At 29.0% G+C, this 22,911-nt stretch overlaps 1 protein-coding gene across 1 annotated transcript in view; it reads right to left on the bottom strand.

The window, feature by feature from the left end:
- Chs2 (Chitin synthase 2) overlaps positions 1 to 17,572 on the bottom strand; it is an 82,129-nt gene extending 64,557 nt beyond the window's left edge. The window contains exons 1-5 of the mRNA XM_065503070.1: positions 17,348 to 17,572; positions 17,107 to 17,273; positions 14,238 to 14,364; positions 11,434 to 11,634; positions 8,625 to 8,803 (exon numbers count right to left, since the gene is read on the bottom strand). Of these exons, the coding sequence (XP_065359142.1) occupies positions 8,625 to 8,803; positions 11,434 to 11,634; positions 14,238 to 14,364; positions 17,107 to 17,273; positions 17,348 to 17,441 (768 nt within the window). The 5' untranslated portion in view covers positions 17,442 to 17,572. The remainder of the gene's footprint in view (positions 1 to 8,624; positions 8,804 to 11,433; positions 11,635 to 14,237; positions 14,365 to 17,106; positions 17,274 to 17,347) is intronic.
- Between the last annotated feature and the right edge of the window lie 5,339 nt (positions 17,573 to 22,911).

Genomic DNA, 22,911 nt, shown 5'->3' with positions numbered 1-22,911 from the left:
GCAGCAAACCAGCTGCAGGAAAAATAAAAATTTCAAACATATTGGGAGTAATTTCAATCAAATGAAAAAAGTGTTCTACAAACAGGTCAACATGTATATATGGGATTAAAGAGGACACTTTGGCCTTTCTTCTGGTAGTAAAATTTGTTTAACCCCTTTTCATCCTAAGAAGTTCTATTCCACTAAAATTAATATTTAAATATTAATTTTAGTGGAATACTATATTAAAATATAGTAACTGAGAAAAAATTTATAACACAGCAGGTATAAACGGTGCAAAAAAACATTAAATACTATTATCGTACCAACATAATAAACAAAATTCAGCCAATTATTGATAATAGATTTCGAGTAATGATAATTTATTTCTGATAAAATTTACAAGAATCACATTTTTTATAAAATAACATAAACTATTTTTTTAACAGCATGCCATGCCCACAATTACGCCCACCAATATTTGTATCTTATTTGTTTACCTTAGTTCCTATTGAATGGTATTAAAATTTTGGAAATCGGAGTTAGCAAAAAATTAACATTTGGCGGATGAAATTAAGTTCTGAGCCACCGTGCGTCGCAGTGTTGTGAGCGTGGCCATAAATAGATAAATCGAATTTTGGAAATTAGCAAAATGGCTAATTGTATTTAATAGAAGACACTTCTACTAATAAGTATCAAGAAATATTAAATTAAAATAATAATTTTTTCCAAAGATATGGCTCCTCAAAGTTGTGTTTGAAATAACTGCAATTTTATATAAAATAGGATTAAAAATTAGCATGTAATTCATAGGGTTAAATCATTGAATTTAGTTGACAAATAATCAAAACTTGTACTAGATTAGTTATTGTACTATGTTTTAAGTATATTAACACTATTTTTAATTACATATCGAGCCCTTAGCGCCAAATTATCGTAAGCGACATTTTCTAAATATTTTTTTATTGCTGAAATTAAAATTTTATGGACCGACTGATGTTTTAGTATTCTCAGAATATCAAAATTGATAATAACTACAAAAATATTGGGGGTAGAATTTTATCGTAAGTCAATATCTACATTTTACAGTAAAGGAATTTTATCGTAAGCGACACACAGTGGTATAGAAAAAAAAGAGAGAAATAAATCTGTAACTTCTATATGGTTACTCCGGTTTGAATGAAATTTCACATGCGCAGAGAGGAAGTGTATTCAAGTTTAAATTTTGAATAAGGGCCACATGGGCCAACATGGGGCGCGGGCAGGGGTCCCCAAAGTAGCACATTCGGGTATGTTAAATTTTTAAAACGATCGCATTTCTTCGTTTGTGTTCTGATTTCTAAAAAATTACACATGTAGAATCTCCTCGTCAATCAATACAAAAAACCTAGTCGTACCTATCAATTATTTATTATAGCTTAGGAGATATTCGCATTTGAAAATTAAATTTTAACATTTTTACCCACTTTACTCCAGTTGTTTGATAATAACGGATCCAAATATTTCCAGATTTTCATTAATTTTCCTTTGTTGGAATATCAAGAAATGTAAGTGTCAAATAAAAAAAAAAATTGTTTAAAAATACTGACCTAGTTTGAATTTAATTTTTAAATATTTTTTTTAATTATTTAAAAATTTTCTAAGAAGATGTATATAATTCCTCAAAGATATTCTCAGGAGCATATTAATATGAAAAGTGATGATAAAATTGAGGACACGCTTGCAGAAAGCTACAAAGATGCTGATAGACACTGAAATTTGTTAAATGTATTTTAACTCTTCTAATGTATCTACTTACTACATGTAACTATTTTTAACTTAATAATTTATATTTTTTTGAATTCATTAATATTTAATTTAAATAAATAAATTCAAAACATAAATACATATATATAGAATTAAACTTATTATCGCTTTAAATCAAAATAAACAAGAAAAATATAAATATCGTAAGCGACAAGTTTTTTCCATAAAAGTAGCCTAATATAAAAAAATATATCGTAAACGCCATAATTAATGCACAATGTGAACAAACTATAATTTTTTTGCTGCCAATAAATAGCTTGAACGAAATTATAATATATCTCATCAAAACATTTTTAATTCTATGTATAAATTTCAAAATAATCAAAAAAAAACCTTCTTCTGTAAAATTTGTGTTTTGTCGCTTACGATATTTTGGCGCTAAGGGCTCGATATGTTAACAGCATTGTATGTATGATGAACAAAACAAAACAAGATTTGTTGTGAAAAATAGGAATTTAATAGTGATAAAAACAAAAAATTTTAATTATTACCGGTATATTTTTTCTTTTATTTTATAGTAAAAAGTATGTAAATTTATAAAAATAATAATTGTTATTTTTAGTGTCAGCCCAAATGAAAATGCGAGAAGGATACGAGTCCTTGAAATTAAAATGGCCAAATTTAAGGTGTGATTTATATTATATATTGTGTATAGTTAAACATTTAACTCATTAAATGTGAAGAAAATTTATTTTTTGCTCCTTTTTAACTTTTTTAAAAAAGGTTATTTTTGAGATATGTGTATCCTTCCTTCCTCTGAATTGAACTAAATTTTGACTAATCATTAACTATATTAAAATTAATGTCTGAACAAAATTTCATTAAGTTACAATTATTTTTCTCACTGTTATTGCAATTTTTTATTTCAGGATATATGGGAAAGACACAAATCCGTGAAGTTTAAATGACCAAATTTTATTTATGATTATATTTTGCCATTTAAAACATTTCTGCCAAATTTCATTGCTTTGCGATAACTCCTTCTAGTTTTGGCCGCTCGTTATATGAACTCGACACTGTGCGTCGTTGCGCAACCAGTTATCGTTATCCTATCATCATAATTTTTAAACAACGTGAAAAATTCAAAATTCTCAATTTAATTTTTTTTGGAGTACTCTAATGTACATACGTTATTACATTGAACATTATGACATATTTTGATGCCGAACACAAATTTAATTTGCCATCCCTGGCCAATATGTTTCCCGTATAAATTGAAACCACAGTTACTGTGTTTCTTTATTTTTTTTCAATTTGATAAAATGGATTCTCTTTTTGTCATTTATCCTTCTGTCATGGTTTCTATGCAACTTCTACCATCGATCTGTGCACTCTACGAGCATTTATAAAGTTAAGGAGGAATGTATACATTAGACATGCCCTTAAAAAAAATGTATTTACTGTGGATGGAACTTATTTTGTTCTAACTATTGTAACATTTATGTGAAATTTAATAAGTGGAACTTGTGGCAGAAATCGATTGAAACTTGTAAAATTGTGTAAATAATGTAGGGTTGCCAGACGAAAGCAAAGTAGTAGCTACTTAAAACTTTAAAATTCGAAGCAAATCAATTTTTAAAATTTGATATTACGTACTTAGAGCAATAATATGATTTCAATCACTTTTATCGTGGGATAACTTATCAGAGCTTACAAAGTTTTAGAAATATCAAATATAATTCACGACATGTTGTACAATGACTTTTGCTGCATGAGAGAAGCCTTTGATAATTTGCCGCAATATATTATAATTGATATGATATGGTCCATTTTTTTTATAAATGCCATAAAAATAACTTACATAATCATAATATTAATAGGCAAGTCGATTTCTTTAGACCCCTTTTAAGCTCACATTATACATTCAATTTGGGCAAGAAATATACCATTTTAAAGGGATTTATTCACAGAAGTGCAGAATATATATTTTATTGAAATCGGTTCAGTTTTTTAGGAGTTATAAGCGTTTAAAGATGTTACTAACACATATGCAAAAACGTGTACATGTGAACCATAAGCTAAAATGTAAACAAAGCAATGCGTGTTTGTCCAATTTGTTGTTGTAAATAAATAAGAGAAACAATTAAACAGTATTGATTTCGCTCTGTTTTAAGTGAGAGTTGATATAGAAAACAAAGAAGAAGACTTTAGTAATTCAAAGTCACTTAACAAACTATATTTTGAAGGTGTTTTTTTTTTGTTTTCTAACTCCATAAACAATTTTTAAATTTATCTAAGGTTTATAAAACAAAATTTCCATTCAAAATTTGTTTTATAAACCTTTGACAAATTTAAAAACTGTTTGTGCATATGGGGGTAAATATGTTATTGTACATAAGTAAATAGTTATTTTATAAATGTGCAGAACTATAATTGTGACGGTTTTCAAACTGCATACGAATCAATTTCTTATCACGGCATGAAGTTTAATAAAAAATACAAATTAAATTGTTATTTCTAAATATTTTGTGAACTATAATTGCAAGATTTTTCAAACTTAGTCTAAAGGGCTCATTTATAATTCTGCATAGTTTCGCTGAATTTTTTCGGTATTGGAATAGTGGGCGTGGCCCTATACAAAGTAAGTAATTAATTTCGAATATCTGTAGAACTATAATTGTAAAAGTGTTTAAACTTTTTACGAATTAATTTCTTATTACTGTGCGGAGTTTAGCTAAATATAGACGGACTTAGATTAGAGGGCGTAGCACCTCCCATACAGAGTAAATATTGATTTCGAATATCTGGGTAACCAAAATGGGAGGGGTCGGAAAAGGAGGTGAGTCACCTTCCATACAAAGTAATAATTGCAAGGTTATTCAAACTTTGTCCGCATAGCTCTCTTACCATTTTACAGAGATTGTCTGATGTTCGGGATTGCAGTAGTTGTCGTGGCAAAATGTAAATAATTAATTTTGAATATATCGAGAACTATAATTCTGTATCAATCAAATTATTACCATTCTACGGAGGTTAGCTAAAAACGAATTTATTCCTGATCCCTGTACGAAGTTTAGCTAAACGTGATCGGCGTAGTAGGAATGACCCCTCCCTTATAAAGGAAAGTTAAAGTAAAGCTTGATATGTTATTTTTTTACACAAAAGATTTAAAACTGGGTGGGATCAGAACAGGGGAGTGGTATCTCCCATACCAAATTAGTTAGTTATATTTTGCATGTGTTATTTTAGTACAATTGTACGTAGTTAGGTTGTATCAGAAATCATTCATATTTTTTTAATTTTACTAGGGTAGGGGTAGCGAAGTGCACCGGGTTATGCTAGTATATATAAATAATTGAAAGAATTATTAGTATTTTAAATAATCTATACTCATAAGAAAGGCTGAAATTTGAATAAGGCTAAATTTTAATGAAAGTTGCAAACATTTTAAAGCAAAAGAGTTAGTAAATTTTGTAAATAAAAATACAAAATATATTTGGCAAATAAAATAGTTATATATTTTTATGTAATTTAAATTAATATATCTTCACCTAAAATTCAAAATAACGTAACATCACTTTTTACAATTTTATAGGAGAAGCAAAAAACGTTATAAAATTAAAACTACTTGTGATATTGAAACAAAATTTTCAAATTTGGATTACAATAAAACTATAAATATATTTTATAAAAAAGTACACTTTATGATATACGTCTTACGTTATTTTGAGTTGATGTTTTCTAAAACCAAAAAAAAGTATCAATATAAATTGGTATGAAAAAAGTATAGAAACTTATTTAAACATTTAAAAACATTTACTTTATTAAATTTTCATAAAGATTGCCAAAAAAATCTTGCAACAAATTTATTAAAAAATATAAGGAAGCTACCTAAAATAGTGTAAAATTCTATTAATTAATTACTCAAAGCGTATACGTTATTTTGTTTAAGAAAATCATGCAATTGATGGTATGTTGTTTGAATTTTGGTTATTCATACATATACAGTTGTGGACAAAACAATGGAAACTTTTCCAAATATTTCATTAGTGGCCTAAAATCTGAAATTATTTTTTTAAAAAGCTAGTTACAAAAAGGTTTTGTAACTAGCTTTTGAGATAAACTAGTTACAAACAACCAGTTTTTGCTAATGCAACTCTGTTTATCAACATTTTTCTGGCAACGCTGGTGAAATTTGACATTTGCTCAAAAATAAAAAAACAGTTTTCTTTAAAAAAAGCCCGACTGTAAGAAAAAGTTTAAAAAATTTATTAAAAACGTTTTTTTTTATATAATATGGACAGCGAAAATAAAAGGTATGTTAATATGTACATATATATGAACGTGCAGCAACGTTTTTTCGTAACAACGTCCATATTTTTATTAAATTTTTTATATTGAAGTCAGCTGTTTTATGACTTGTCAAAAATAAACTACTTAACTGTCTAAAATGCTGATGTAAACGGTATAGTTTATGAAAGTAGCTTATGATCATAAACTAGTTTGAAAATTACAAGTGTAAATGCACTATAACATCGTTTAATATGGTTCTGTATCCTATACCTGTCATGGTATCTTTTATAATATGAATTGGGCCCATACCTTGCCCTGAGAAATATCCCCATACCATAATATCATTTGTGTAGTTTGGATCTAATCTTTTTCCCTTTGGTCGTCTTACAAATGTTCTCCCATCACTGCCTCTTAAATTGTATTTGGATTCGTCGGAAAAGAGGACAGTATTCCATTTCTGTATCGACCAGTTTAAATGATCCCTGGCAAATTGTAGACGAGCAGAACGGTTCTTTTTAGAAATGAGTGGTTTTTTCACAGGACGATAGCAACCAAGACCAGCCTAATTTGCCCTGCGACTAACTGTTCGGGTACTTATTTCTAATTTTAGGCTATTAACAACCTCTCTAGGAGTTATTTTTGGGAATTTCTTGAACTCTCTCGCTATTAAATGATCTTGTCTAGGAGTAGTCTTACGAGGTCTTCCACCTAAATGTTGAGTTTTTACTGAACCGGTCTCACGAAATTTATTGAATATTTATTTTTTATTTTTTAAGTCTTCACAAATCTTAACTTTAGCCATTTTCGTTAACTTTGAAAAAAAGCAATTATGCGAAGAACTTAGAAAAAGAAATTGTGAAAAATTACCAGAATTTAAAAATATTATAAAATAACTGTAAACAGGTTGCTTTTTACATCGTTCTTTTAAATATTATTTTTGTTTTACACTTCTTTCTTGCAGAAGTTTAAAAGTTTCCATTGTTTTGTCAGTAGCGAAATAGTGAATATTTTTAATTTTGTTCCCTTTTTTCAGAATATAATTAATTATGTTGTTTGTTTTTCAGTTAATTTATATAAATAAAAATAAAACTATACAAGTAAAATACTAAAAAAAAAATTATTTTAAAAATATTTGGAAAAGTTTCCATTGTTTTGTCAACCACTGTATGTAGTGAATCGTAATCTATATATATAAAAATGGATGTTTGTATGTGGGTATGTATGTATGTTCCGAATGAACTCAAAAACGGCTGGACCGATTTTAATGAAATTTTCAGGGAATCTTCAGAATAGCTTAGCGGGTAACACTGTAAAGTCAGATTTTTGATAAACGGTCTGTGGGCGGAGGGGCGTGGCAAAATCATTTTTTTTAAATTTACCGCTAATGCCATCTATTCGGTCTGTAAGCGAAAGGGTGTGTAAAAATAAAATTTTTACATTATACCGCTAATGCCCTATATTTCATATGTTCCGTATGGAGTCGAAAATGGCTGGACCGATTTTGATGAAATTTTCACGGAATCTTATGTAAAGCCTTTTGTGTAACAGTGTAAAGTCAGATTTTAATTTTCGGTCTGTAATAAACAATTTGGTTTACTCTTGCATATTAGGTGCATGAATAAGAAATTTCCATACTGAATTTTTGAATTCATTGGAACCAGCCGACATGCCACTGCATGTATTAACATTGAAGGTTGGTTCACCGACTTTGTTTGACACTGTATATTAAAATCGAGATCGATATGTAATATAAAACAGATGTTTTCTAAAGGCCAGCAACGCGGACCGGGTTCAGCTAGTCAATAATAAAATTAATTTTGAATTTTTTGATGATACGTTGTTTTGGATTTAAGGTGACGATATGTACATATGTAGGACTAAATTTAACGTTTCTTTATATTTTATGTTATTTTTTTTTTATTTTTGTAAAAACAACTTAACTTAAATTTAACTTTTTTGAACTTTTTAAAATTGTCCAGTTATTTTTTAAAAATCCAGTTAAATTTTTCTTATGGTCCAGTTATTTGACTTTTGTTATATGGCAATCCTAAAATAATGGTACATTTTCAGATTTCATAAATAAATTTCCTATTTAAATAATATTTTCTTAATGTTTGAAATAATTCATATCTTCAAGAGAAAATTGCCTTTATAACAATAAGTTCGAATGGAAAATTAATATGCGTTTTCTCTGATCATATATTGAGCAAAAACTACTAGCTTACGCATATTTTACTCGTATTTCTGTTTAGAAAATAGTTGTTTACTCATGTTTTGCATGCAAAATAGTGGGTAAATAATACAAAAAATGCCGTTTTCGTTGAATATACGGCATTGATTTATTTCAAACGTTTAAAAAATATTAATTAAAAGCAAAAGTTTTTTAAGAAATCAAAAAAACTACCGTTATTTACCAAATTTTAGAAACTTCAATCCTGCGAAGGTTCTAGTTATCCGATTGCACTTACATTTTCCAATATGTAGTTAGTTTTAGCTACGAATACAAAATATGACCCATCCATTGGAAATCTATTTTTATGGGTATGTCTAGTATAAATGTATGTTTGTATGTTTTCTCAATGAATGTATGTGTGTGTGTACTTTACCCTTTTGACTAGAATTTCATGTGGATTCCATGCTTCGGTAAACATTGCAAAATATTCCTCTATGGGTTGACCATGAAAGCTGAATGCAATTAAAGCAAATGCAACCATTTTTATTGGCGATAAATACAAATATGTATGATATCGAGACTTGGTTCGTCGTACCACTTTTATCAAGTTTGCTAAAAATAAAAAGGAGAAAAAATTGTGAAAATTAACCAAAAACGAAAAGAGAATTAAACAAATAAAACATAAGAATAAAACAAGCAGACTAAGTGAAAGGAATGTAGAAAGTGTAGATAACATAGACAGTAATGTTGCCCTATTAAATAATTAACTGATCATTATGTTAAATATTAAACAAATTCTTAGACGCAATGCCAAAATTACTGTTAAATAATGACATATTATATTTAAAATCAAAACATGTATTTTATATAATTGACAACCGTCTGAAGCATATCTCACTTGGATCCAAGCGTAGGTCCCGTTATGATACATTGTGGCTGTTGCACAATGTCTACCTACAAAAATATTTTTAATGAAGTCTCAACTATGAGCGTTTGCTCCTAGGATGGCCGCTATAATGTGGAATTTAGTTAGATCGAATTTAGTTAGATTCATAGCAAGTCGTGTCCTCTGCTTATCCATATTATGACAGATTTGTCTGGTCTCTTCGCATGTGGGCTCTCTCTTCCATCTGGCTTTGGCATTGCGATGAAGTTTGTGTGAAATTACATAGTTGTTTACCACTCAAGAGAGGAATGCTAATATCACTACCGAATTAGAAATTAAAGATGTAATACACACATTCCCTAGGAATACATTGACCGCTTTACTATCAGTAAATATGTGGATATCCCTACTATATATCCCTTGATATTGGACCAAATTATTTCAATAGAGTTAAGCATTGGCGAATAGGGACTCGATCGTAAAAGTGTTGCTGGATAGTTGTCGAAACTTAAAAGATGTCTTATACCAGGACGAGTTCAGATAACTGAATGCCCAGGTCTTGCCATCTATCAATAACTCGTTTCACCCATTCGTTTGAGCTTTCTGCAATGAGCGAACCTCTGCGAATATCCATTTGAATAATGCCTGCGGTACCAATTGCACCTATTTGGTGGATGGTGAGGCCACGGGAAGTAGGTATCGAAAGAACTGTAGACCAACCATGTTATCTTGGTCTCGTCTATGCAGACCACCTGCTTTCCACATCTGATATAATCGTTAATTTTGTTAACGTAGTCGGTACATTTATCTTTATTAATTTTTGTATTAATGGAAATTTGTTGAAGACTCCCTCTATTATCTATAATAAGCAGTATTATTATAGATAATAGACATAGAGCGGAAACTCTCCTGTCAAAGACCTAACTCAGTTGTCAGAAACATATGTAAGTGGTGAGAATTTATTACTAGAAAAAAATATGTGAAAATAAAAACAACACTCGTATGTGTTTTTTTCTAGTTTCCCCTCTATGTATCTCTATGTTATATACTTTTATGGAATTGATTGATTGATTTTTAGTTTAAAATAATTTATATAATGTTTCTCAATTTTATTTAGAATTTTCTAAATTTCAATTGGAATGTCAATTTGAATTTCTTAATTTGAAATCGAAATTCTCAATTTCATTTGGAATTTTCTCAATTTCATATTGAAATTCTCAATTTCAATTGGAATTTTCTAAACAAAGTATACCAAGTAGTCCGACTCTCAATTTTTTAAAATTACTCTCTTACATATACGTGTACCATGTGAATTCAACACCCTTGTGAGAGAATTAAACACATCAAAATACTTGAAATTTTAACTACTATTTTCCGACTAAATAAAGGCCGAATCACGTTACTACACGTATACACAATATTTTACGAACTTTTTGAACACTTTGCAGGACACTTTTATTCCCGAAACACGTTAATTTTGCTAAAATGAAAAAAATATTTTTTATTAATTTTTGACACATAATTTTATTTGTGGTAGAATTTAATTTATAGACTCTGTTCTATAAATTTTTAGTATTGGAAATAGAAGAAAATTTAAATAAATTAAAATTTAAATATTTTTATGGAACTCTGTGTGTCTGGTGAAAATTAAAAAGGCACTAACACATGTACATTTTTGTTACTAACACATATTAAAAATTAGGTACTTTTTCGCTAACACATGTTTAGAGTTAGGTACTGCTGTTAAAGAGTAGGACTACTTGTTATACTTTGTTTCTAAATTTAAAGTCGAAGAATAACAAGAAGGGAAGCCTCTTCTCTCTCTTCTCACATACAAGTAGTATGTGAATTCAGCAATTCTAAAACACACTTTCACCATCACATGATATTTTTATTATTTTTTTCCACACATTTAAACCATTTAAGAATAATAACAAGAAGTGAAACGCTGTCAAAAACCACCTAAGTCGGTTGTCAAAAATCACAGCTTTTATAACTGATCCCGGTTTGAGATTGTTGAAAGCACACTCTATATCGTAGAAGACAACTAAAGAATGTTCGGTTTTGTTCAAGGATCCTTCTACATGGGTAAGTAATGAGTGTAGGGCAGTTTCTGTAGATCTACCCTTCGTGTAGACATGTTGATCCTTGGTTAGAGTACCTGATACGAAAAATTATCTAATATACAAATAAATTATTATTTCCAATGCTTTAAGTAGTAATGATGAGATGCTTATTGGTCTGATGTCCTTAGTCTTAATATGAGATGAAATTCCTTTCAAATATTGTTGTTCAGTGTAGAGTATGATAACCAAATATTTGTGGTGCATGAAGTATTAGTATAGTGTATACAAACCTATGCTCGAATATGAATTGATATAATTCTCCCACCAACGGAATGATATTAATATTAATGGTATTGCCAATATTTGCACTTCTAGTGAATCGTTGATGGCTGGCCACAAAACAAATGCTGTTGCTTGTGCTATCAACGCCAAAATGCTAATGGAATAGACAGCTATAGATTTCCAATGGTTATGGGTTCCCATTAAAATATCTGCAATTAAAATTTGATAATTTAATTAAATTTAATTGTACATGTAAGTGTGTTGTAGTTGGATTCATTTGTCTGTAATATGTAGATTTAAATATAAAAAATAAAAGATAATATAATATAAATTTGTTTATCTATCTATTTACGTTCTACTTACACAGTACAACACATGATTTTGGCACAAAGTATACAGAGATGTCAAATTTGATGTTTCAAAAATTCAAAATCATATGATAGGGCAGTTCTCTTAAAAAGGGATAGCAAATATTTTGTACTACAATATCAGTGATGTGTTAAAGCAAAACGCTATACATAACGCGAATATGGTAGTCAAAGTAATAAACAAAACAAAACGATGAAAAGGGCAGTTTATAAAGATAGAGACAAATAGAAAACGATATTATTTTCTGTCTCGTGACGCCTCTGTATACTTTGTGATTTGGGGACTCAGTTCTGACAATTGCACGTGAAAGTAGATCCAAAAATAAGAACTTCTGCGTCATTAGTTTTGTCAAGTTGGCTGCCGTAATAATTTAATGGCCATACGCATTTTTTTCTCAAGGTGGATTTTTTATCACTTTTTCTATATTTTAACACGGTTATATCTCGGTATACCGTACGGAATATCTCTTTTGAGGCTAAATCAAAGTTGTTTATATTGAATAGGTAAAAAAGCGGAACATACCTACCCGAAAAAAAGTGCATCTAGTGCCTAAAAATCACAAAAATGCCCATTTTTTAACCTCTTTTGCTCAATAAGTGGATTAAAAATCCAATTATGAACGAATCACCATGAAATTAGGTCGTGTGATTTGTGTCTATATGAAAATTATTTATCATGTATACCATAATTTTTAAGAGATTTATGCACTTTAAAGTGATTTTCGGAAGCGGGTCTTATATGGAAGCTATGACTAATTATGGACCGGTCATAATAAAATTTGGTGACATGAATTTTGTATATATAAAACATATTTGGAGCGAAATTTGTGTAGATACATATAAAAATTAAACATATAATACCGATAAAGACCAATTTCGGGAGGACAGGAGCCACCATACAGGCTAGGTGAAATAATGAACCGATTTCAGCCAATTTCAATAGGCTTTGTCCTTGGGCTAAAATAAATAAGTGTAGCAAATTTTATTATGCTCGGTCCATAATTAGTCATAGCTCCAATGTAAGACCCGCTTCCGAAAATCACTTTAAAGTGCATAAATCTCTTAAAAATTATGGTATACCTACAAAATTCATGATAAATAACTTTTATATATACACAAATCACACGACATAATTTCATGGTGATCTGTCCATGGATTTTTAATCCAGTTATTGAGCAAAAAAAGGTGAAAAATTGGTAAAAAAAAAATTTTAAAAAACGGTAATTAATGTGATTTTTAAGGCACTGGATGCACTTCGGGTAGGTATGTTCCGCTTTTTTTTACCTATTCAATATCAACAACTTTGCTTCAGCCTCTAAAGAGATATTCCGTACGGTATACCGAGATATAACCGTGTTAAAATATAGAAAAAGTGATAAAAATCCACCTTGAGAAAAAAATTCGTTTGGCCATTAAATTATTTCGGCAGCCAACTTGACAAAACTAATTATGCAGAAGTTTTTATTTTTTGGCTACTTTCACGTGCAATTGTCAGAACTGAGTCCCAAAGCAATGAACTGAAAAATGTTGTACTGTGTTATGTATTGTATATCCAATTGCAAATGTAATACATAATTTGGCTTGAAGGAATTAAATCTGTATTTACAGATATATTACCTCAAAATTCAATAAGAGTATTCAGATGAGGTTCATATTGGACTAGTGATGAAAAGTATTACTCAAAAGTACCTACTGAACACTTTCAGAGTTGCATTTTTCTTAAACATAAATAAAAATGTCCATAACAAAATTGTTTTATTAACTTTTAATAATACTAAAATTGTATTATGAATAAGACGTATTTCAATAAATATATTTATTATAATTTGTGAAGAAATATGAAAGACTGGATTGCCATTTTTTTAATGATAAACTTAGAATTTTTATTAAAAATCACTATTTTCAACCATTCGGAGTTGTCATAGAATCCAATCATTGTCGGAATCGGTTTTGAAAACGACAGATAAAGTACATTGGTCTCGTGAAATTGAAAGTGATTGGTTTTACATTCGATCTAGAATTAAATTCCTTATCGATTAAACAAAAAAATACATCGGATTTCATAAGTCAAATGTACCTTTTTTGTCGTTTTCAAAACCGATTCCGACAATGATTGGATTCATTGACAGCCCCGATTGCCTGAAGTAGGGTGCACGTTCATATAGATTTAAAAATGCATCATTAATAATTATAATTGCTGAATCTAGTTCTTATCAATCTTATATATTTTTTTAAAATCGTTCCGATAAATTTACAAATTAAGCTTCATTATAGTAAAAATGTGTGCATTTTTTATACTCATTTAAATATTTTGAATTTTATTATTTTTCACAACTAGGCGGATTGATTTTTTGGAAAATACTTTTTTCCGTATTATTTTAGAGTTTGTTAGATATAAAATAATGATTTTATAAATTATTTTAAATTACGAAAATCATACTTACTTAATACTGCGGGCACAAAGCAAACGCTATTGCATAAAAGCAAAGCCTTTGTCGAATCCAAGTGGGCAAAAACAAAAAATGTCAATATTCCCAATCCGATAACATGAAGCAATTCAAATGACACCACCTAAAAATTAAATATAATAAAAAATCAGAAAATAAACAATTGGTAAATTCACAAGGTTAAAATAATACTACTCTGTATGCTATGTTTATTGTGTTATCGTAAGGACATTATGACAATATGACTGCTAAGAGACCTTGTGAATTGACCAATTATATTAAAGTTATCGTCATAAGATGAAGAAAAAATAAAATTCACTGCCCCCTACCCCACGATACACTTTTTTCATATTCTTATATGGGGGATTTCATGTTAAGTTAATCAACTGTTAAAATCGGTGTCTTCCGATCGGGATGAAATTTGCACCAAGGTTAGTGCAAAAAAGTCAAAAAATATTTTGATTTTGGAAAAAAAATATTTTTTTTAAATTTTTTTTCGAACACATTTTGCTAAGAACAATAGGTAATAAGTTACATGGTTGAGAAAAAGCACCTGCTTGACCAAAATGTCAAATTATGACCACCTTTAACTCAGAGAGTTCTTGACCGATCTTGTTGAAAAATTGTGTCAGAAGTCATCGATTTCAAAAGTTGGTTGGTTCACTTAACATGAAATCCACCACATATATACAATTGTATTTGTTGAGTGTCTACACCATTTTCAATTGTATTTCAGAAGTTTCTAATTGTATTTCAGAAATTTCCAATTGAATTTCAGAAATTTCTAATTATATTTCTGAAAATTCCAATTCAATTTCAGAAATTTCCATTTATATTTCAGAAATTTCCATTTATATTTCAGAAATTTCTAATTATATTTCAGAATTTTCTAATTATATTTCAGAATATTCCAATTATATTTCAGAACTTTCTAATTGTATTTCAGAATTTTCTAATTGTATTTCAGAATTTTCCAATTGTATTTCAGAAATTTCCATTTGTATTTCAGAATTTTTAATTTATATCTAAAATGTTCCTAATTGTATTTCAGAATTTTCCAATTGTATTTCAGAATTTTCTATTTGTATTTCAGAAATATCCATTGGTATTGCTATTAGAATTTTCTGAAATACAAATGGATATTTCTGAAATACAATTGGAAAATTCTGAAATACAATTGGAAACTTTTTAAGTATAAAATAAAAATTCTGAAATACAATTGGAAAATTCTGAAATACAATTGGAAATTTCTGAAATACAATTAGAAATTTCTGAAATATAATTGGAAATTTCTGAAATTGAATTGGAATTTTCTAAAATATAATTAGAAATTTCTGAAATTCAATTGGAAATTTCTGAAATACAATTAGAAACTTCTGAAATACAATTGGAAATGGTGTAGTTATTTTAACAAGTATATGTCCTAAGCTAAGCTGTCCGATGACTGGTCCGAAATTTTAATTACTTGATCAACTACATAACTAGTTATTTTAACATGTACGGGTGTAAAATGACCTCAAATAGTCAGTTACTTCACGCTTAGTTACGTGGCATATTAGTATAATTAAGCTAAAAGAAAATAAACTGTATGATAATTATATCAACACAATTTATATAAAACCAGTTTGTACGAATTACTCACAAAATGTTAAAAGGGACTACACTCTAGCTTACTTAGAAGCACTTAAGTGACAATTGTCTTCACCCTAGATTACCTGGAATGTATAAAGTAACCAATTTTTCTGCAATACAAAGAGCACTCAAATGAGCTAAAAATATAAATGTTGACAAAAAAGTTAAAAAACGGTTATTCGAACCGGTTTTTGGCAGAAAAAAACGAAAACCGGTTTTTTTAAATTTAGCTTTTTCGAATTATTTGAAAACCAGTTTTTTGTATACGTCGAATATTTTGAGATATCCTTTGTTCACGGATGATTATCTTTACTATATAATGTTTTGATGGGAAACGGATTTCTTGAGAACCTTAAATTTTGTATGGCCATGAAAAACATGTATGCCAAATATTATCATATTTAGAAGAGCAAAGTTTCAAAAATTAATTTTGTATCGAAATTTAACGATTGGCCCCAATATCTATGAAATAGCCCCTATCACCGGGGTCGCTTACTTCACACGTTGGGAAGCACTGCTTTAAATGATAAGAGAAAATAAAATGAAAATGCATTAATATGTCAAAAAAAAAAATGTGATGAATGCCGTCTGCTGTGTTTTGCTTTTACACGATCAGTATGAAGTACATATAATGATAACAGCTGTCGGTCTCTTTTGCTTTGTTAACATACAAATGCATACCAGATTTAATACGACTTGATGGTTTTTGAAAAATTGTTTTTACAAATAACGTTTAGATTATCCCTTTGGTACAATGTAAAATGACATTTAGTATTCTACAAGAATTTTGTTACCAAGTATTCCAGTTTTCTCCCTGTTTCCTCAGAGTAAGAATCTATGTAGGTATATATGTGTGGAGTTTGGACAAAACATCTTAAGTCGAGATAAGAAAATATCTTAGTTTTTTTTTTATAATAAAACTAACTTTTCAAAACGCTCCGTTTACTCTAATCTGCTTCTTCTTACGAATATTATTTTCTGAGATATCATAAAAAAACAAATCAACTTATTTGGAGTTGTTGTTGATTTGTTTTTGACAAAACAACTTAATTCGCAAAAACTGTTGAATTTATCGATAATTATTATATTATTTATCCTTTTTATAATTCTTTCATACAAATAATAAAGTTCTTCAAGGACAAATAATCAAATATTGATCGATAAATTCAACAGTGTTTGCGGAACAAATAAAAAAACACTTAAAATAACATAATAATATGGATTAAAAACATACCAACAATACTTCTGGCCAGGTAGGCGATTTAACATCTTTGAAAATACAAATCCGTAAAGAACGGAAAAACGTAAAAACTTCAGGAGCCGAAAAGGAAAATATCAAAGCCCATATCCAAACAAATTGTTCTTTAACTGGAAGTTTTACATAATAGTCTCCTTTCATATCTACAATCCAATTGAAAATAATATTCTTCAAATTCAAATATAATAGCTGCTATTGTGAAGATTTTAAAACAAACCAATATTGTTGCAATATTTAACAGTAGTGTTAGATTTTATGTGAGCCACCATGAAAATGTATGTCATTTTCGATAAAACTGCAGATATTAACATAATTATGAACACAAGCAAATACGTAAACACCTTGAATAGCTTTAAAAAGACGCCCAACTTTGTCCAATTAGCAGCAGAACCGGTTGCTCTTTTTGAGGGAGGATCTTGAAATGAATCCCATAGCGGTGGCTTCTCTTTATTCTTTCTGTTAAATGATTATATTTTATATTTTTTTAATTCAGGCCATAAAAGTCTAAACTGCACTTTACCGATTTCTATTAAAATTATCATCATCGCCATCCCCTTCCGAATTCATATTTTTGTATGATTTTAATTGACTTAATTATTTTTTATTTGTTAAAATGTATGGCTTTTTGTTAAGTGTTAAAGAAGTGTTCAGTTTGAAAGATAATAAAAAACTGAAAATAATTGATAATGATCGAAGACATTCAGATGTTACTGGCAGCATAGTATTTATCTCTTAATTGAATGTAAGATAAAGACTGTAATTGCCGGTCCCTCAGTTTATAATAAAATATTTTTCAAATGAACAAAATTTTATTTATAATTGCATACAAGCAGTCATAAACTAAACGAGTATAGAAATGAAAATATATTGATGTACTATGTACATATTTATATACTAAAATATTGTTTGCATTCATTTTATCTTTTTAAAAGTACAACATTTATTGATAAAATAACTTTAATAAACATTGACTGACAATTCAAAGAAAAACAAACATGTTTGAGAGTTTAGTAATGGGGAATTTTTAATGCAACTTCTTCAACATAAATCTTATTTACAGGTTTAACTGATAAATTTATAGCATCAGCGTGAAAAAATATCCCTGCAGTTTATTGAATGCACGATAGAGCCCATATCGAAGGACTTAGTGGGACAAAATTATTCCTCGAACATTCTTCATTGATCACAAATATTATTTGCTATTTTCTTTAAATATATTGCAGATAATACCATACAATTTTACATACGTTATTCCTATAATAAATGGTATGAATCGGTCTCCATACAAATTTCGTCCAAGTATATGGCTCTATAGTATATAAATGCTTATAGTATATCAGTATCCACACAAAATGTATCAAAAGAAAGTTCTATGAAAAAAGAAATCACAAAATGATTTTTTGTTTGAATCGGTGCTTGTTTGATCATTGCCTCCATTTAAAGTCCCCTTCCAAAAATCACTTAAATATGTATATGTAAATCTCATACAACTATCGTTATCGAGTGATCGATGTTTTCTGGTGTTCTTAGCGGTATGTTTTCCTAGCAATGAGTACTGATTAGGGTATTCATTCGACTAATGATCGTTCGATTAATCGAATAATTTCTTACGAATAATTATTCGAACAATTTAAAAATGGCCATTTTCGAATAACGAATAATTTGAACAATTTTATGTAGAATAATCGGAATAATTGGATTTGAATTCAGGATCATGTCCAACTAGCTCATATTTTTTAAATCATTGCTTCAAAATGGTAACTAAAGAGTTTGCTAGTCAATTATTTTGTAGATTGTTCGGGAGTTAATCTGATCAGAATATTTCTGTTGAAAATTAAATGATGGACTTTGTTTTCGAATGTTTTTTAACATTTTCAATACTTGAATTGTTAACTTTAACGTTATTTTTTGTTTTTCTTTAACAATAAAATATTAAAAAACCGAAATCAAAACTTCATTCTTTACTTTTTTAAAAAATTTAGCAGCTCGAAATCACATTCAAATCAATTTTAAAAAATTATATCAAACCAAACACGACTTTTAGGGCTAATCAGTCATGATCCGCAGAATGTGTGCTTAGCATTATAATCGCCAGCAGCCAGGAAACGGGGGCCTAGTGATTTAAAAAATCTATTATATTGTTACATTTTACCTTTTCAAAACGTTGGTTTATTTCCTTTAAATAAACCGGATACTTTTGATTGCAAATAAAAGCCGTTTAGTAGTTTAAAAATTGTAACAACTCTTTATTTATTTAAAATGTACAACAACAACAGAATTGAATAGTCACTCAATGTTTTTTATACACGTTTATAAATTCGCAGAAATACAGACACACTTTACAATGTACACGAATTCACTTGAAAAACACAGCACTCAGTTGATGTTTGTTCGAAAAGCGAGCTTTCTAATACATACGCCATCTGTGGTGTACTTTCTACAATGTTCTTTAACTGAATATTCGAATTCGAATATACGGTCGCAGCAAACAGCGTTGCAAACTTACGATCAATGGTCAACTGAAAGCTTTTATTTCAATGTTAATAATGCCCACAGATATGTTACAGTTTGCTATTACAGCACTGTTATTTGAAAGCTGTTATTTGAAAGGCTACTTTTAAATCAGCCGTTAAAATCGTTAAATTTGAATTCAAGTACAATTTCGTAACAATATTGACTTTCTGTAATTGAAAATCTAGTGGGTGAGTATATCGATGAAATCACTAACTTTCGATGTAAATCTTCAAGACAGACCGAAATAGCTTGAAGATAAATTTCGCAAAGATCACACATTAAGTAGTGTTTGATTCGAGTTTTAATTAAAATTGCATCAATAATCCACATGTACACAACAGTATACCTAATTCTATGAAGGACGGCTCATAGTTGGGATTAGATCTTCCGAAACACACATTATCAAAAATAAATATCCTATAAAGATCGGTATCCATGTAAAATTTTACATCGATAGACATAGCTCCCACATAAGATCCACTTAGAGGGTGAAATTTTCTCGCAAATATTCTTTGCTGATCAGAAATCGACAAGATCGGTCCAACCAAAAAAAATTCCGATGTTTCAAATACGTGGAGAACTAGAAAACCGATATTTTCCATAATTATTGCTAATCCACAAATAGGTTTAATCGTTGAAAACTTTTGGATCAAAATTAGGGTTCGGTTTTTTTTAGTTTACCTGGAATTCCCGATATTTCGGGAAAAAATGCAATTTTAATAAAAATATAAATTCAATATAAAAACATAGTTTATTAAAATGTTTTATACTTCTAATTATCCTACATCATATTTAAATATTTTATTTATTTTAATTACACACGAATTTTTAAAAGGATAACATTTATTTTAAAAAATTGTTACATATTTTATAAGTACATTTTATATAGAATGCCATTTACATTGCAATAAAATGAAAGAATTTTGCATGCTTTTTAATAATTGTTTACATTCTAGTTTTTCTTGTACTTGAATTATGGATATTGATTAGGGGTTTTCATGAAATTTATTAAAGTTTGATTATTTTGACAATTGAATATACAATTTTCGTTATAGGTTGAATTTCAAATACAAAAATTATTGAATAGATAATTTTCGTAACCCTAAGTCTCCACGTAGCAATATTTATTGCTGCAATTGTCAAATTTGATTGCGTCAATGAAATTTGCGAGTGTAGACCGCAAATTGCCATATGTAGCAATCCATTGCGCAATGATTGCTCTGCTGATTGTCTGAGCAATTATTGCTAAGCAATAAGCTGTCAGTTCAGTTGTCATTAAAGTAAAATTTCTTCTTTCTATGATTCGATGCGATTAATTCATCCATATTTAATTTATTTAAGAACCAAAACAAACAAAAAAACAAAGAAATTAGTGAAAAAATCATTTAACGTAAAATAAACCACAGTTTTTCATAGAACTTCTCGCTTTGAAAATGTTGTATTTGTGACGAACGTTTTCTCCACCTAAAGCAATCAGCAATTACTCTGCTGTTGCTCTGCCGACGTTATTGCTTGAGCTTAGCAATAAAAATTGCTACGTGGAGACCTAGGGTAATTGAAACACAAAAAATAACAAAAATGTGTTTTCAATTACGAAAATTATCTATTCAATAATTTTTGTATTTGAAATTCAACCAATAACGAAAATTGTATATTAAATTGTCAAAATAATCAAATTCAAAACTCAAAATTCAATAGAAAATATCAAAAAATTTAGTTTTTGATCAAATGAATACTTGATTTAATTATGAAATAATTGAAACTAGTTCAATATGTGACAAATATTTGAATTGAAACGGTTTAAGTATTAGTTTTTTCTGTGAGTATTTTATTATTTGTAACGCATGTTGTATTTTTGTCTGGGACGCACAGAATATTTTTTCATTGGTCAAAACTCTGTAACTTATCAACTGATTGAGATATTCTGATATAATATAAGAAAATTACTTTTTTCTAAAATAAAATATTTATGTTTAGCAGCATGCTTGCTGGAATTTCCAATATTTTGACTAAATATTTTGGCTATATTAATTTTAATATGTTAGCACTAAAAGATGACAACAAAAAATTAAAATCAATTCTGAGCCACCGTTTTCGCGACAACGTATATTATTTTTAGAACATAATTTTTTGGTCTGGTAACATTTTGCAGGCAATTTGATAAATACGAGGTTTTAAAAATATCGGCACATGATATTTTAAAGTTAAATATCAAAATAAAGGAATATTTCTCTATTTCCTTCCATCTGAACATGTGTTTGATTCATACATTTTTGTTTGTCCATTTTGCACAGCCAAATATAACATACTAAGTTTTTTTTTGTATAAAATGTAAGTGTTTTTTAATTAAATTTTTTTTAGGCATTTTGCAAACAAAGGCTATGATGCACTTTTTTTAAAATGTTCGTGATTTTTGTTATATCGTGCACCATATATGGGCATCAAATGAAGGAGGATACTTTTGATTTTCAGAATATTTATTAAAATTGTTATGACGTCCAGAAGTTCATTTTAAATAAATGGATATGTAATATATGATACCAAAGATCCCAGAGGTAGAGCATGAGGAGTCTCGGCAATTTTAATAAAAGCTCGAATCAAACACTACTTAATGTGTGATCTTTGCGAAGATTATCTTCAAGCTATTTCGGTCTGTCTTGAAGATTTTCATCGAATCTTAGTGATTTCATCGATATACTCACCCCCTAGATTTTCAATTACAGAAAGTCAATATAATAGATTTTTTAATTCACTCGGCCACCGTTTCCTGGCTGCTGGCGATTAAGCACACATTCTGTGGATCGCGACTGATTACCCCTAAAGGTCGTGTTTTGTTTGATACAATTTCTAAAATGGGTTTGAATGTGATTTCGAGCGGCCAACCTACTTACTGGCCTACTGATTCACGAAAAATACCGGATGTTATTGATTTTAACATGATGAAAAATATTCCTAGAGAAATTATTCAAGTTGAACGCTCGCTGGAACTATCTTCATATCACTCACCCACTATTGTTACTTTATTGAGCCCCCGAGAAATTGTATCCCCGACTGGAAATTTAGCGATGGCAGGCTCAAATATAAAAAAATATTTCAGTACACATTGCTCGGAAAACATACCGCTAAGAATACCAGAAAACATCGATCACTCTTTTTTCAATTTCGATAAAAATCTCAAACTGTCTGCTCAACATGCTCACCAAAAACCCCCAACAAATCAGATTTAATAGAATTTATTCTGCAGATGTCGAACGTCTCCTAAGTGAA

The sequence above is a fragment of the Calliphora vicina genome, chromosome 3 (assembly GCF_958450345.1).
Source record: "Calliphora vicina chromosome 3, idCalVici1.1, whole genome shotgun sequence".
Lineage (NCBI taxonomy): Eukaryota > Metazoa > Arthropoda > Insecta > Diptera > Calliphoridae > Calliphora > Calliphora vicina.
This window is presented reverse-complemented; position numbering and strand designations above follow the sequence as displayed.